Raw genomic sequence first — 14210 nt, forward strand, 5'->3', positions numbered from 1 at the left:
CTGATTTTCCTTACTGAACCTGCGTATATCTCTTTCTTGTCCTGCTGTACTGAGATCTGTCCTCTGATCAAGTTGCCATCACTTGTACCTGTCTCTGAGTGAGTTGCCATCAAGGACAACACTTGAATCATAATGCCAACAATCTCCCCCTTTGGACTTGATGGCAACCACCACACCAAGTCACTCTCCCCCTTTGACATCAAGGGCAAAGGGCGAACCAAGATATCCTCTTCTTTGGTATACCTTCTGTTGTCCATACTCCCCCTGAGTACCTGCTGCAATCTCCAAATGTGCTCCCCCTTTGTGTATGCCAAAGTGTACCAATCTATCCATCCTGCTCTTGCTGAATTGTGTTGTTCATGCTCCCCTTGACTGTAGGCAAGATCTGCAAAAGATGTTCTTCAAGAAGAACAAAGACTTATACACCATAGAAGACCTTCCTATCACCAAAAGACTCAATACATACATTCATCACCCAAACTAGTGGGGATATACCAATATTGACTCATCCACCTAACCATGTGGAGATACATTAAGAGTTTACTCATGATAAGACATGAACATTACATCATTCATCCCAGGCATAGTGGGGAAACCAACATAGGCCGTTACATGACCTTGACACCATAAAAGAGATATCACAATAGAGATACATGCTGAAGTTTCTGAATGGGCTCCAAGTTGTATTAATCCATCCATGCTCCCCCTGAGTAGATGCAAGTTCTAGGACCAGCAATTCATTCAAGACCATGACTATCAGTCATCATATATGATCTGTACCATCAGCCTGCAATGCCATTCCTTTGATCAAACAACAATATGTATCATTTAGCTTCATAGACTTTATCAACAACTTCTAACCATAATGCCAACAATGCATTATTTGAAGTATATGCTCCCCCTGAGCCTGTGCCATCTGTAGTTAGATCTGATCATGCATACACCAATAATAAGCATCAAGATCTCATCATCATCAAGTTAGGATTAAACACTTCTAACATCTTACAAGTATCAAAACATTTCCAAACATCCTCAGCAGACTGTAACTGTTAACCAATAGAGCATATATTGGACTGGATCATATCAGACCCCTTTTCTGAGTCTGTCCCCACTGCTTTTTCACAAACTGACATATACGCGAATTTGCAGTGTGAAACTCGCGTATATACGCGGATTTACTTCATGAAACTTGCGTATGAGAATTAGAACACTGAAGTTTTACATCTTCAGCTCCCCCTGAGTCTGTTATGTCTGTGCTGTGCTGAGTACCCTGTGCTGTGCCACATATTTCTGGCTGAACTTCCTTCTTCTTCCATATCTTCAAGCATGTTGATGATTTCTTCTTATCATGAGCTTTGTTCCTGCAATCTTTTGCTTTATGTCCAAACTTGTTACATGCATAGCATCTTACATGTTTCATATTCCTCTTATAGCAATCAGCAGCTTTGTGGCCAAATATATTGCAAGAAAAGCAATATCCATTAAAGTACCTTGAATGTGATGATCTTTCTGCATGATGTTCTTGAAACCTTCTTCTTCTACATATGGCTGCAATATGTCCAAGATTATGACATACATAACATTCAACATTATTCATGGGAGGAGTAAAAGATTTTCTTTGAGGAGTCTCTTTCCTTGATTGTTGATGAGGTTGACCTTTCATCTCCTTGTAGAGCCTTTCAGATTTGGCATTAGAGATTCTTGTCTTACTTTGTGAACCAGATTCACCTTCAATAGACTCATGAAAACCAAGACCAGTTTTGATAGCAGGGGACCTTTGACTACTAAGAATATCATCCAAGATCTTAGTACTATCTTGAAATCGTAATAGTTTATCCTTTTCTTCTAATTTACTTTTCAAGATATTTACCTCAACTTGATGTTGTTTTTCTTTGTCCAGACATTGCTTCTTCAAGGTCTCTTCAGCTTTCCTTCCTTCATCCAACTGATGCCTTAGTTCGAGGATCTCGTTTTCTTGCTCTTTATTCAGTGCTAGCAGCATTTGTCGAATTTTGGAGGCACATTCCAACAGATCTTCTAATTTGATGATTTCTTCTTTGAGGGCATTCTCCTTTTTGCTAGGTAGATCTTGCTGATCTATGGTTTGATCTGATGCTTCATTTGTTTGTCCATCTTCATTCTGAGGTGATTCAGGATCTGAATTTTTACTTCCACTCAACGACAGGTTGTCATTGTTCCTTTGAGCTGTCTTCTTCTTCTGACGTGCTTTCTTCCCCATTGTTCTACGAATCTCCTTCAAGCGATCAAGCTTCTCTGAAGGACCTGCTCTGATACCAATTGTTGGAAATAATACTGAGAGGGGGGGGGGGGTGAATCAGTATTATTAGATCAATCAAACTTTTTCAATTTCATACTCAGAAACATATACGCTACTTCAATTAAGTGAACCCGCGTGTACACGCTACTGTGTCTAATGAAACTCGCGTATATCCAGAGATCTTATAATTCAGTTATCTTAATCTTCAGTAAATGCATCAGATCATCATTAAGCATATTAACAGTAAACAGGTGCAGAATAACAGAACAGAACATCACACAAGAGCCACACACATGAACACCATGATATAAGGTGGAAACCCAATGTGGGTGAAAACCACCTGCTGCAATTCGTCTCTTTCTTCTTTAATAAGAAACTTCTTTTACAATGCACTGGTGCAGTCATTTACCAGCACGCAGGCTGCAACTTGCAGAGGGCTACAACCCTCATAGCTTTTGTACTAGCCGATCCATTTACTAGTACGTAGGTGCCAACCCTACAGAAGGCTACAACCTTCACTCGTTTTCCAGCTGCTCCTGAAGGGAGCTACAACCCCCTTTGGCTCTTGTACTGGCTAATATGTTTACCAGTACGTAGGTGCCGGCCTACGATCTTTCCGGGACCACGTTTCATACATTTTCATACTGGATCCATAAGTCAATCACCATTGTAGTACAACCTGCATCATCAATCACTGAAACACCCAATTCTGAATCACTGTAACCCTGTCAACAGCAACCAGACAACATAACAACAACCAGATCCAATTTCATCTTCAAATATCATACTTCACATTGTATACGCTACTTGGATGAACCCAACCTGCGTGTATACGCTCTTTTACCAAAACCAACCCGCGTACAGATCTGCAAATTCTAACTTATGACTCTGCAGCTATATCAGACATCAAAACATACCCAGATCATAACAATAAACATGCGTCAGTAGTTCTGATCTATCCACAGTCAAACCATATGAAGATAATCATTCCAAGCCTTGAGATCTCGTTCCATCATTCATCATCCTCCACATGAGTGAAACCTTGGTTCAGATCACCAACCCATAACTAGCACTTGGATCTCACACTTCCTCAGATCTTCATTACTCACACACTCTTGCACCTTGCTTGCTCTATTTGCCTAATGATCTTCTCCTTATATAGCCTTAGGCCCTTTACAATACCACGGTCCAAAACCATAGTAACACAATACCATCAACTTCAAAACTAGGGATCAACACGTCCGTCGAGACGCCATGGTCCAAAACCATAGGCACAACTTCCAAGGACTAACCGCCATGGACCAAAGGTACGTTTTCACATACACGCGCTTTTACTGAAGCCAACCTGCGTGTACACGCTGATTTTCTTTACTGAACCTGCGTATATCTCTTTCTTGTCCTGCTGTACTGAGATCTGTCCTCTGATCAAGTTGCCATCACTTGTACTTGTCTCTGAGTGAGTTGCCATCAAGGACAACACTTGAATCATAATGCCAACAATCTCCCCCTTTGGACTTGATGGCAACCACCACACCAAGTCACTCTCCCCCTTTGACATCAAGGGCAAAGGGCGAACCAAGATATCCTCTTCTTTGGTATACCTTCTGTTGTCCATACTCCCCCTGAGTACCTGCTGCAATCTCCAAATGTGCTCCCCCTTTGTGTATGCCAAAGTGTACCAATCTATCCATCCTGCTCTTGCTGAATTGTGCTGTTCATGCTCCCCTTGACTGTAGGCAAGATCTGCAAAAGATGTTCTTCAAGAAGAACAAAGACTTATACACCATAGAAGACCTTCCTATCACCAAAAGACTCAATACATACATTCATCACCCAAACTAGTGGGGATATACCAATATTGACTCATCCACCTAACCATGTGGAGATACATTAAGAGTTTACTCATGATAAGACATGAACATTACATCATTCATCCCAGGCATAGTGGGGAAACCAACATAGGCCGTTACATGACCTTGACACCATAAAAGAGATATCACAACAGAGATACATGCTGAAGTTTCTGAATGGGCTCCAAGTTGTATCAATCCATCCATGCTCCCCCTGAGTAGATGCAAGTTCTAGGACCAGCAATTCATTCAAGACCATGACTATCAGTCATCATATATGATCTGTACCATCAGCCTGCAATGCCATTCCTTTGATCAAACAACAAGATGTATCATTTAGCTTCATAGACTTTATCAACAACTTCTAACCATAATGCCAACAATGCATTATTTGAAGTATATGCTCCCCCTGAGCCTGTGCCATCTGTAGTTAGATCTGATCATGCATACACCAATAATAAGCATCAAGATCTCATCATCATCAAGTTAGGATTAAACACTTCTAACATCTTACAAGTATCAAAACATTTCCAAACATCCTCAGCAGACTGTAACTGTTAACCAATAGAGCATATATTGGACTGGATCATATCAGACCCCTTTTCTGAGTCTGTCCCCACTGCTTTTTCACAAACTGACATATACGCGAATTTGCAGTGTGAAACTCGCGTATATACGCAGATTTACTTCATGAAACTTGCGTATGAGAATTAGAACACTGAAGTTTTACATCTTCAGCTCCCCCTGAGTTTGTTATGTCTGTGCTGTGCTGAGTACCCTGTGCTGTGCCACATATTTCTGGCTGAACTTCCTTCTTCTTCCATATCTTCAAGCATGTTGATGATTTCTTCTTATCATGAGCTTTGTTCCTGCAATCTTTTGCTTTATGTCCAAACTTGTTACATGCATAGCATCTTACATGTTTCATATTCCTCTTATAGCAATCAGCAGCTTTGTGGCCAAATATATTGCAAGAAAAGCAATATCCATTAAAGTACCTTGAATGTGATGATCTTTCTGCATGATGTTCTTGAAACCTTCTTCTTCTACATATGGCTGCAATATGTCCAAGATTATGACATACATAACATTCAACATTATTCATGGGAGGAGTAAAAGATTTTCTTTGAGGAGTCTCTTTCCTTGATTGTTGATGAGGTTGACCTTTCATCTCCTTGTAGAGCCTTTCAGATTTGGCATTAGAGATTCTTGTCTTACTTTGTGAACCAGATTCACCTTCAATAGACTCATGAAAACCAAGACCAGTTTTGATAGCGGGGGACCTTTGACTACTAAGAATATCATCCAAGATCTTAGTACTATCTTGAAATCGTAATAGTTTATCCTTTTCTTCTAATTTACTTTTCAAGATATTTACCTCAACTTGATGTTGTTTTTCTTTGTCCAGACATTGCTTCTTCAAGGTCTCTTCAGCTTTCCTTCCTTCATCCAACTGATGCCTTAGTTCGAGGATCTCGTTTTCTTGCTCTTTATTCAGTGCTAGCAGCATTTGTCGAATTTTGGAGGCACATTCCAACAGATCTTCTAATTTGATGATTTCTTCTTTGAGGGCATTCTCCTTTTTGCTAGGTAGATCTTGCTGATCTATGGTTTGATCTGATGCTTCATTTGTTTGTCCATCTTCATTCTGAGGTGATTCAGGATCTGAATTTTTACTTCCACTCAACGACAGGTTGTCATTGTTCCTTTGAGCTGTCTTCTTCTTCTGACGTGCTTTCTTCCCCATTGTTCTACGAATCTCCTTCAAGCGATCAAGCTTCTCTGAAGGACCTGCTCTGATACCAATTGTTGGAAATAATACTGAGAGGGGGGGGGGGGGGGGGGTGAATCAGTATTATTAGATCAATCAAACTTTTTCAATTTCATACTCAGAAACATATACGCTACTTCAATTAAGTGAACCCGCGTGTACACGCTACTGTGTCTAATGAAACTCGCGTATATCCAGAGATCTTATAATTCAGTTATCTTAATCTTCAGTAAATGCAACAGATCATCATTAAGCATATTAACAGTAAACAGGTGCAGAATAACAGAACAGAACATCACACAAGAGCCACACACATGAACACCATGATATAAGGTGGAAACCCAATGTGGGTGAAAACCACCTGCTGCAATTCGTCTCTTTCTTCTTTAATAAGAAACTTCTTTTACAATGCACTGGTGCAGTCATTTACCAGCACGCAGGCTGCAACCTGCAGAGGGCTACAACCCTCATAGCTTTTGTACTAGCCGATCCATTTACTAGTACGTAGGTGCCAACCCTACAGAAGGCTACAACCTTCACTCGTTTTCCAGCTGCTCCTGAAGGGAGCTACAACCCCCTTTGGCTCTTGTACTGGCTGATATGTTTACCAGTACGTAGGTGCCGGCCTACGATCTTTCCGGGACCACGTTTCATACATTTTCATACTGGATCCATAAGTCAATCACCATTGTAGTACAACCTACATCATCAATCACTGAAACACCCAATTCTGAATCACTGTAACCCTGTCAACAGCAACCAGACAACATAACAACAACCAGATCCAATTTCATCTTCAAATATCATACTTCACATTGTATACGCTACTTGGATGAACCCAACCTGCGTGTATACGCTCTTTTACCAAAACCAACCCGCGTACAGATCTGCAAATTCTAACTTATGACTCTGCAGCTATATCAGACATCAAAACATACCCAGATCATAACAATAAACATGCGTCAGTAGTTCTGATCTATCCACAGTCAAACCATATGAAGATAATCATTCCAAGCCTTGAGATCTCGTTCCATCATTCATCATCCTCCACATGAGTGAAACCTTGGTTCAGATCACCAACCCATAACTAGCACTTGGATCTCACACTTCCTCAGATCTTCATTACTCACACACTCTTGCACCTTGCTTGCTCTATTTGCCTAATGATCTTCTCCTTATATAGCCTTAGGCCCTTTACAATACCACGGTCCAAAACCATAGTAACACAATACCATCAACTTCAAAACTAGGGATCAACACGTCCGTCGAGACGCCATGGTCCAAAACCATAGGCACAACTTCCAAGGACTAACCGCCATGGACCAAAGGTACGTTTTCACATACACGCGCTTTTACTGAAGCCAACCTGCGTGTACACGCTGATTTTCCTTACTGAACCTGCGTATATCTCTTTCTTGTCCTGCTGTACTGAGATCTGTCCTCTGATCAAGTTGCCATCACTTGTACCTGTCTCTGAGTGAGTTGCCATCAAGGACAACACTTGAATCATAATGCCAACAGAAAGATGTAGAGGAAGAGGATTGAGAACATCGCCAGCAGGCAGGCTACATTTTCCAAACGTAGGTGGATTGCTGAAGAAAGCTTACGAGCTCTCGGTGCTCTGCACTGCAGAAGTTGAACTTGTGATTTTCTCCCCAGCAGGAAAGCTCTATGAACTGTTTTTTAGTGCAAATCCTACTATTTTGATTCTAATAATCATGGCTATGCAAACCTCATGAGATTCTTACTAATAACCCCGGTGGTGCAAACCCTAGTAAGCTCGATGTTGAAAAACTTAGTGTAAAACCTCCAAATCGCTGGTTTTGTTGTAGTGCTTATTGGAGAGTATATAAAAAATTTCACACCTTTTTATGAGATATGGGAGGAAAACATGTTAAAGATTTTTAATAAATATAAAATTTCCAAAATGATGCTAGTTACGTGTGATTCTTTTTTCATTGTTTGTGATTATGAAAAATGAAACTCAATATTTTTTCATTAGTGCACACATATTTCATTATATAATTGCATATAGAAAAATCATTCCAGAGCCGATAACAATAAAAGTGAAGAATTTATGGTCCAACGTTATATTTAAGGGAGATGTTTAAGGATGACGTTTGAATTTTGTTTTTCATTTTAAGACATTTGGAGCAAATATTAGGAAGGACTTTGAGAAAGGATTGTCCTTGATTTTCGAAAATGGAGTTGTTCCTTTCCAGCGATATGCCCCAAGTGACCATCAAAGGGAGAGCTCATATGTTTTTTGGATGTTTTCTTTATAGCCATTTTTTTACACATATCCATAGAGTCCCCACGCCATTGATGTGAATTACTTGTTCGGTTTTTTTTAACCAAAATTTTTAACCAAACAAGAAAAATTAAAAAAATACCTCAAGATCAAAGACTGAAACAAAGACCTATTGACATACCTTTTAAAGTATGGAAAGAACTTGTAAAATCATATGAGAAGTTGGATGCACAAAGAAAATCCGGCAATGAGAGCATTCAGGTATTGAATTTTTCATTAAACATTATTTAGAATGCATTAATACTTATAAGTATCTTAGACACGTATTTGTGTGAAAATAAATTGAATTGGTTTATGTTTAAGGACAAGGCATCCAAGGCGAGGTTAACCAAGACAAAAGTCACTCATCGTAGTGGCCAGAAAGGTTTAAAAGCACTGATAACAACCTTTGTAAGTATATTAAACATGTGATATTTTTTTAATAAATTTTGTACTAGAACAAAGTCATTGTTATCTAATTTCTCCCTATTTACTGATTGATAGGAACTAAAATATGGAAGACCTCCAAATCATTTGGAAAAGGATGTGCTGCAGCAAAAGAGATGGGTTGAATTTGTTGTTTGGATGGACTCTATGGTATGTAATCTTAGTTGGATTTCCAATATACTTTTAAACCATATTTTCATTTTATTTTTTAGTACTATTAGATATTATATCTTACCTCATTTTATGGTTAACATTGTATAACAAAAACATGCGTTGTGTTATGTAATTAATACTAACATGTAATATTGATTTTTTTTGTCAGAATGCTATAGGTAATGATTGCCAAGACGATGATCCAAATTATGTTCAACATATATCAGGAGATGATGAGGATGACGATGAGGATGATGGTGGTGAAGGAGGAGATGATGATGATAGTTGCGGTGTTGGTGATGATGTGGATCAGAGTAATGAGGATGGTCAAGATGATCATGAGGATGATCTTGGTGGTGGTAGCTAGGCATGCACATGCATTGTTTTTTATGAAGAAATTATTGTGTAGAATGACATTGTTATGTTTAGATGGGTGTTGTGAATTTACCCTATATCAATGAGACATTTTGATTTTGTAATCATACGATGAGTTTGATTTATGTATGTTGTTAATTTATCGTAGAATAACGATATTCAAATATTTTGATTTATTAATCATATTTGAATTTTACTTGTTTTGATTAAAAATAATACTGATTTTATTAGTATTATGTTGCTATTTTATACATGTTTTGAAAATTGTTAATGACACATTGTTATTTTTTTGGATGGATGTTGTCAATTTCTCTTAAATTTCTTTACAAATGATTTTGAATTGTGATATCTGCTTTAATTATATTTAGAAACTATCATATATTTCACTATGAATCTATAAAGGGGGTCATATATGTAAAGAAAAATATACTCTATATAAGAAGTCAAATGCGGATGTAACCATGGATGCAAAATTGAAAGTAAAATTGGATGTTAAACTAGGAATTAATACAAAATGCAAACAATTGACATACAAAGTGTTTTAAATTAGAAGTGAAAAATTGTGCAATAGTTGACACAAAGAAGGGAACAAAACATGGCATACAAAAGGATATCAAATTGGGCAAAAACTGTTGGAAATAATACTGAGAGGGGGGGTGAATCAGTATTATCAGATCAATCAAACCTTTTCAATGCTCAGAAACATATATGCTACTTCAGTTAAGTAAAACAGCGTGTACACGCTACTGTGACTAAATAAAATAACTTAGTTAGCTTATTCTTCAGTTAAGTTCATCAGGACATTATTCAGCACATTAACAGTAAGCCGATGCAGTATAACAGAACGGATCAAAAGCCACACACATGAACACCAAGATATAAGGTGGAAACCCAATGTGGGTGAAAACCACCTACTGCAAGTTATCTCTATCTTTCTTTAAGAAACTTCAGTTTACAATCTTTTGTACTGGTGCAGCCTTATACCAGTACGCAGGCTACAACCTGCAGAAGGCTACAACCTTCTCTCGTTCTCCAAACTTCCTTGGAAGGGAGCTCCAACCCCCTTTGTTCTTGTACTAGCCAAGATACTAGTACGTAGGTGCTGACCTACAATCTTCTTTTCTTCAGGTATCACCTTTCATACATTTTCAGACTTGAATATTCCTGAAGCACAACATTACAATCTGAAGACCACAATTCATTCAATTTCCACAACAGATCATTGAAGCATAAAACAACCAAACTCTGAATCACTGAACCACTGAACCCTGTCAATCACCAGTTACCAGAACACAGAGCAGACTACAGAACTCTGCAATAACTGTCAGACCCCACTGTAAACCCAAAAACAAGCTTCAAAAGATATACGCTACTTCAAGGAGCCAAACCCGCGTATACACGCTCTTTTACCGAAGCCAACCTGCGTACAGATCTAAAAATAAACTTTCTCAATTTGCAGCTGTACCAGACATTAGTTAGACCCAGAACATAGCATTGCGACAATATGCAGATCTAGAAATAAGCATAATCAACCATATCATGATAGTGCATTTCAAACCATTAGATCCCGATCTATCCTTAGATCTAGTCTTCCATCAACCAATGTGATCTCTCCTTGGCTTAGATCAAGCAACCCAGCACCTGCAAATCAGATCTCTTTCACTCTTAGATATTCAAGCCTTGTCGAAAGATGATTTTGCCTAATGATCTTCTTCTCCTTATATAGTCTTAGGCCTAGCTCAATACCAAGAGCCAAAACCATAGTAACACAATACCATCAACTTCAAAACTAGGGATCGACACGCCCGTCGAGACACAATGGTCCGAAATCATAGGCACAACTTCCAAGGACTAACCACCATGGACCAAAGGAACCTTTCCACATACACGCGCTTTTTATGAATCGAACTAGCGTGTACACGCGACTTGGGCTTAACGAAACGGCGTGTATGAGCTTCCTTGGCATGCTGTACTGAGATCTGTCTTCTGATTAAGATGCCATCACTTGTACCAACCTCTGAGCACCTGTACCATCCTCTGAGTGAGTTGCCATCAAGGACAACACTTGAATCATAATGCCAACAATCTCCCCCTTTGGACTTGATGGCAACCACCACACCAAGTCACTCTCCCCCTTTGACATCAAGAGCAAAGGGCTGTGCTCCCCCTGAGGACATGCTGATACCTCTGCTTGGCTGTGCTGACTCGTGCTCCCCCTGACAGTAGGCCAGATCTGAAAAAGATGTTCTTCAACAAGAACCAAGATTTATACACCATAAGGGACCTTCCTATCACCAAAAGACTCAATACATACATCCATACTCCCTACCAAGAGGGGACATATCAGAAACAACCAATTATATTACAGCATTCATCCCAGGCATAGTGGGGAAACCAACATAGGCCGTTACATGACCTTGACACCATAAAAGAGATATGACAAGAGAGATACATGACATAGAGACAACAGATCTAGACCAAGACTTAGGAAAGACACCAGCAGCATCTGATAAACATCTTGTTAGATCAGCAACCAGAATTTCTTTCTGAGCTCCTTCTCCTGAAACCAACAACCAAAACATCTGAATGCCAACAATGCTTTATGAGACTTTTGAGCTGCTCCCCCTGAACCTGTGCCTGTTGCACTCCCTGAAACTGTGCCTGAAGAATTCTGACATTCCTATTGCTGTTCAGAACTTCAGAGTTTTCCCTTGCTGTTCAGAACTTCATATACGCGTTTTATCCTGTATAAAACAGCGTATGTACGCGGATATTCTTTCTGCAACAAGCGTCCAGCATACACGCGACTTACCCAACATGAATCCGCGTGTATACGCTCATATCCCTTCCGTAACCTGCGTATACCAACTTTTCTGTAGAACAAACAATCTTCAACAACAGGATGAAGCATCAACTACTCCCAGCTTTTGTCTGAGATATTCAAAAGTTTCCCTGGGCAGTGGTTTTGTGAGAATATCAGCAACTTGCTCCTTAGAAGGAACATACTCCAACTTGACCTTCTGCTCAAGCACTTGTTCCCGAAGAAAATGGTACTTGATTGGTATGTGCTTGGTCTTTGAGTGCATGACAGGATTCTTTGAAATGCTGATTGCACTTGTATTATCACATAAGATAGAGACAGGTGGAGTGCAAGTGATTTGAAAGTCCTGCAAGGTCTGCATCATCCAAAGAAGTTGTGTGCAACAAGATGCTGCAGCCACATATTCTGCTTCAGCTGTAGATAAGGCAATCGAACTTTGTTTCTTGCTGAACCAAGATACTAATCTGGAACCCATGAAGAAAGCACCTCCACTTGTGCTTTTCCTATCATCCACACTTCCAGCCCAATCTGCATCTGTGTAAGCATGAAGAGTGAGATCAGTATTTCTAGGATACCATAAGCCATAGTTTTGGGTCCCTTGAAGATATTTGAAGATTCTTTTGACTGCCTGAAGATGAGTTTCCTTTGGGTTGGCTTGAAATCTTCCAACCATTCCTACTGCATGTGTAATATCTGGTCGAGTACCTGTCAAATAAAGCAAACTCCCAATCATGGATCTATAAGTGGGTTGGTGAACTGCTGCTGATTCATCATTTGCACTGAGGCTGCATCCTGTAACCATGGGTGTACATACTGGCTTTGACTCTTCCATGCCATACTTCTTCAAGATCTGCTTGAGGTATTTGGTTTGAGACAAGAAGATACCTCCTTCATTTTGTTGGATTTGCAATCCAAGAAAATATGTCAATTCTCCAAGAAGTGACATTTCGAATTCTTTCTGCATAACCAAGGCAAAGTTTTGACTCATGGTCTCTTCATTGCTGCCAAAAATAATATCATCTACATAAACAACAAGAATTAGCAATTTGTTATTTTCAACTTTTATATAGAGATTGCTATCTGCTGATCCTTTTGAAAAGCCTTGTTGGTGAAGATATTTGTCCAACCGATAGTACCAAGCCCTTGGAGCTTGTTTGAGCCCATAGAGTGCCTTTTTCAATCTGCATACAAGGTTTGGATCATTTCCAAGAATGAACCCATCTGGCTGCTCAATATATACTTCTTCTTCTAAGTCTCCATTCAGGAAGGCTGATTTCACGTCCATTTGAAATACCTTGAAGTTTTGAAAGCTTGAGAGAGCAAGGAACATTCGGATGGCCTCTAGTCTTGCCACAGGAGCAAAGGTCTCTTCAAAATCTATTCCTTCTTGCTGTGCATACCCTTTACAAACAAGTCTGGCCTTGTTTCTAATTACTTCTCCATTTTCATTTAACTTATTCTTGAAGACCCATTTTGTTCCTATTACATTCTTATCTTTTGGTCTAGGAACTAATTCCCAAGTGTTGTTCCTTTCGATTTGCTCAAGTTCTTCATCCATTGCTTTGACCCAACATTCATCTTTGCATGCTTCTTTCACATTTTGTGGTTCAATGGAGGAGAGTAGAGCCAAGTAGCTTGAAGCTTCTGCAAGTGTCCTTCTTGTTTGTACTCCTGCTTCTTTCTGCCCCACAATCTGAGTTTCTGGATGATTCTTTTGGACATATCTGGATGGAGTCTTCTCTTCTATTCTTGTCTGCTCCTCTGGTTCTTCTTGAGATTCTTCTTCTTCTTGAGGTTCTTCTTCTTCATCATTTCGCCTTTGAGAGTAACCTTCATCTTCTTCAATGTCTTCATGATGAACTTGCCTAGGAATATATCCCTTCTCATCAACCACTATATCAATACTGTCAACAATTCTGCCAAGTCTTTTATTGTAGCACTTGTATGCTTTGCTATGTGGAGAATAACCAAGAAGAATGCCCTCATCTGCTCTAGGTTCAAGTTTGCCAAGTTGCTCATCAGTATTCTTAATATAACATTTGCTCCCAAAGATTTTGAAATGCTTCACGGAAGGAGTTTTACCACTCCAAAGCTCATGAGGTGTTTGAGTGCTGTTTACTCGGACATTTGTTTTGTTAAGAATGATAACAGCAGCATGTGCAGCTTCACCCCAGAAGGTTGCAGGAGTACCTGATTCATCGAGCATAGCACGAGCCATTTGTTGG

The 14210-nt window shown here is 39.4% G+C and overlaps 1 protein-coding gene across 1 annotated transcript; it reads left to right on the forward strand.

Annotated features, from left to right (window-relative positions):
* The first annotated feature begins 7439 nt into the window (after nt 1–7439).
* On the forward strand, nt 7440–9315 carry LOC149266700 (uncharacterized). Its single transcript, XM_089397230.1, has 3 exons — nt 7440–8600; nt 8694–8786; nt 8959–9315. Exons 1-3 carry the CDS (start codon nt 8505–8507, stop codon nt 9154–9156), a joined length of 387 nt encoding a protein of 128 aa, XP_089253356.1. The 5' UTR covers nt 7440–8504; the 3' UTR covers nt 9157–9315.
* Nucleotides 9316–14210: the final 4895 nt, after the last annotated feature.

The sequence above is a fragment of the Pinus tabuliformis genome, chromosome 6 (assembly GCF_031772625.1).
Source record: "Pinus tabuliformis cultivar Carrire ecotype Pingquan chromosome 6, CPIR1, whole genome shotgun sequence".
Taxonomy (NCBI): domain Eukaryota; kingdom Viridiplantae; phylum Streptophyta; class Pinopsida; order Pinales; family Pinaceae; genus Pinus; species Pinus tabuliformis.

Coding starts and splice junctions, on each gene's coding strand:
- LOC149266700 (XM_089397230.1), top strand. CDS start 8,505: ATGTTTAAGGACAAGGCATCCAAGGCGAGGTTAACCAAGACAAAAGTC. Junction 8,601..8,693: donor AAGCACTGATAACAACCTTT/GTAAGTATATTA, acceptor ACTGATTGATAG/GAACTAAAATATGGAAGACC. Junction 8,787..8,958: donor TTGTTTGGATGGACTCTATG/GTATGTAATCTT, acceptor TTTTTTTGTCAG/AATGCTATAGGTAATGATTG.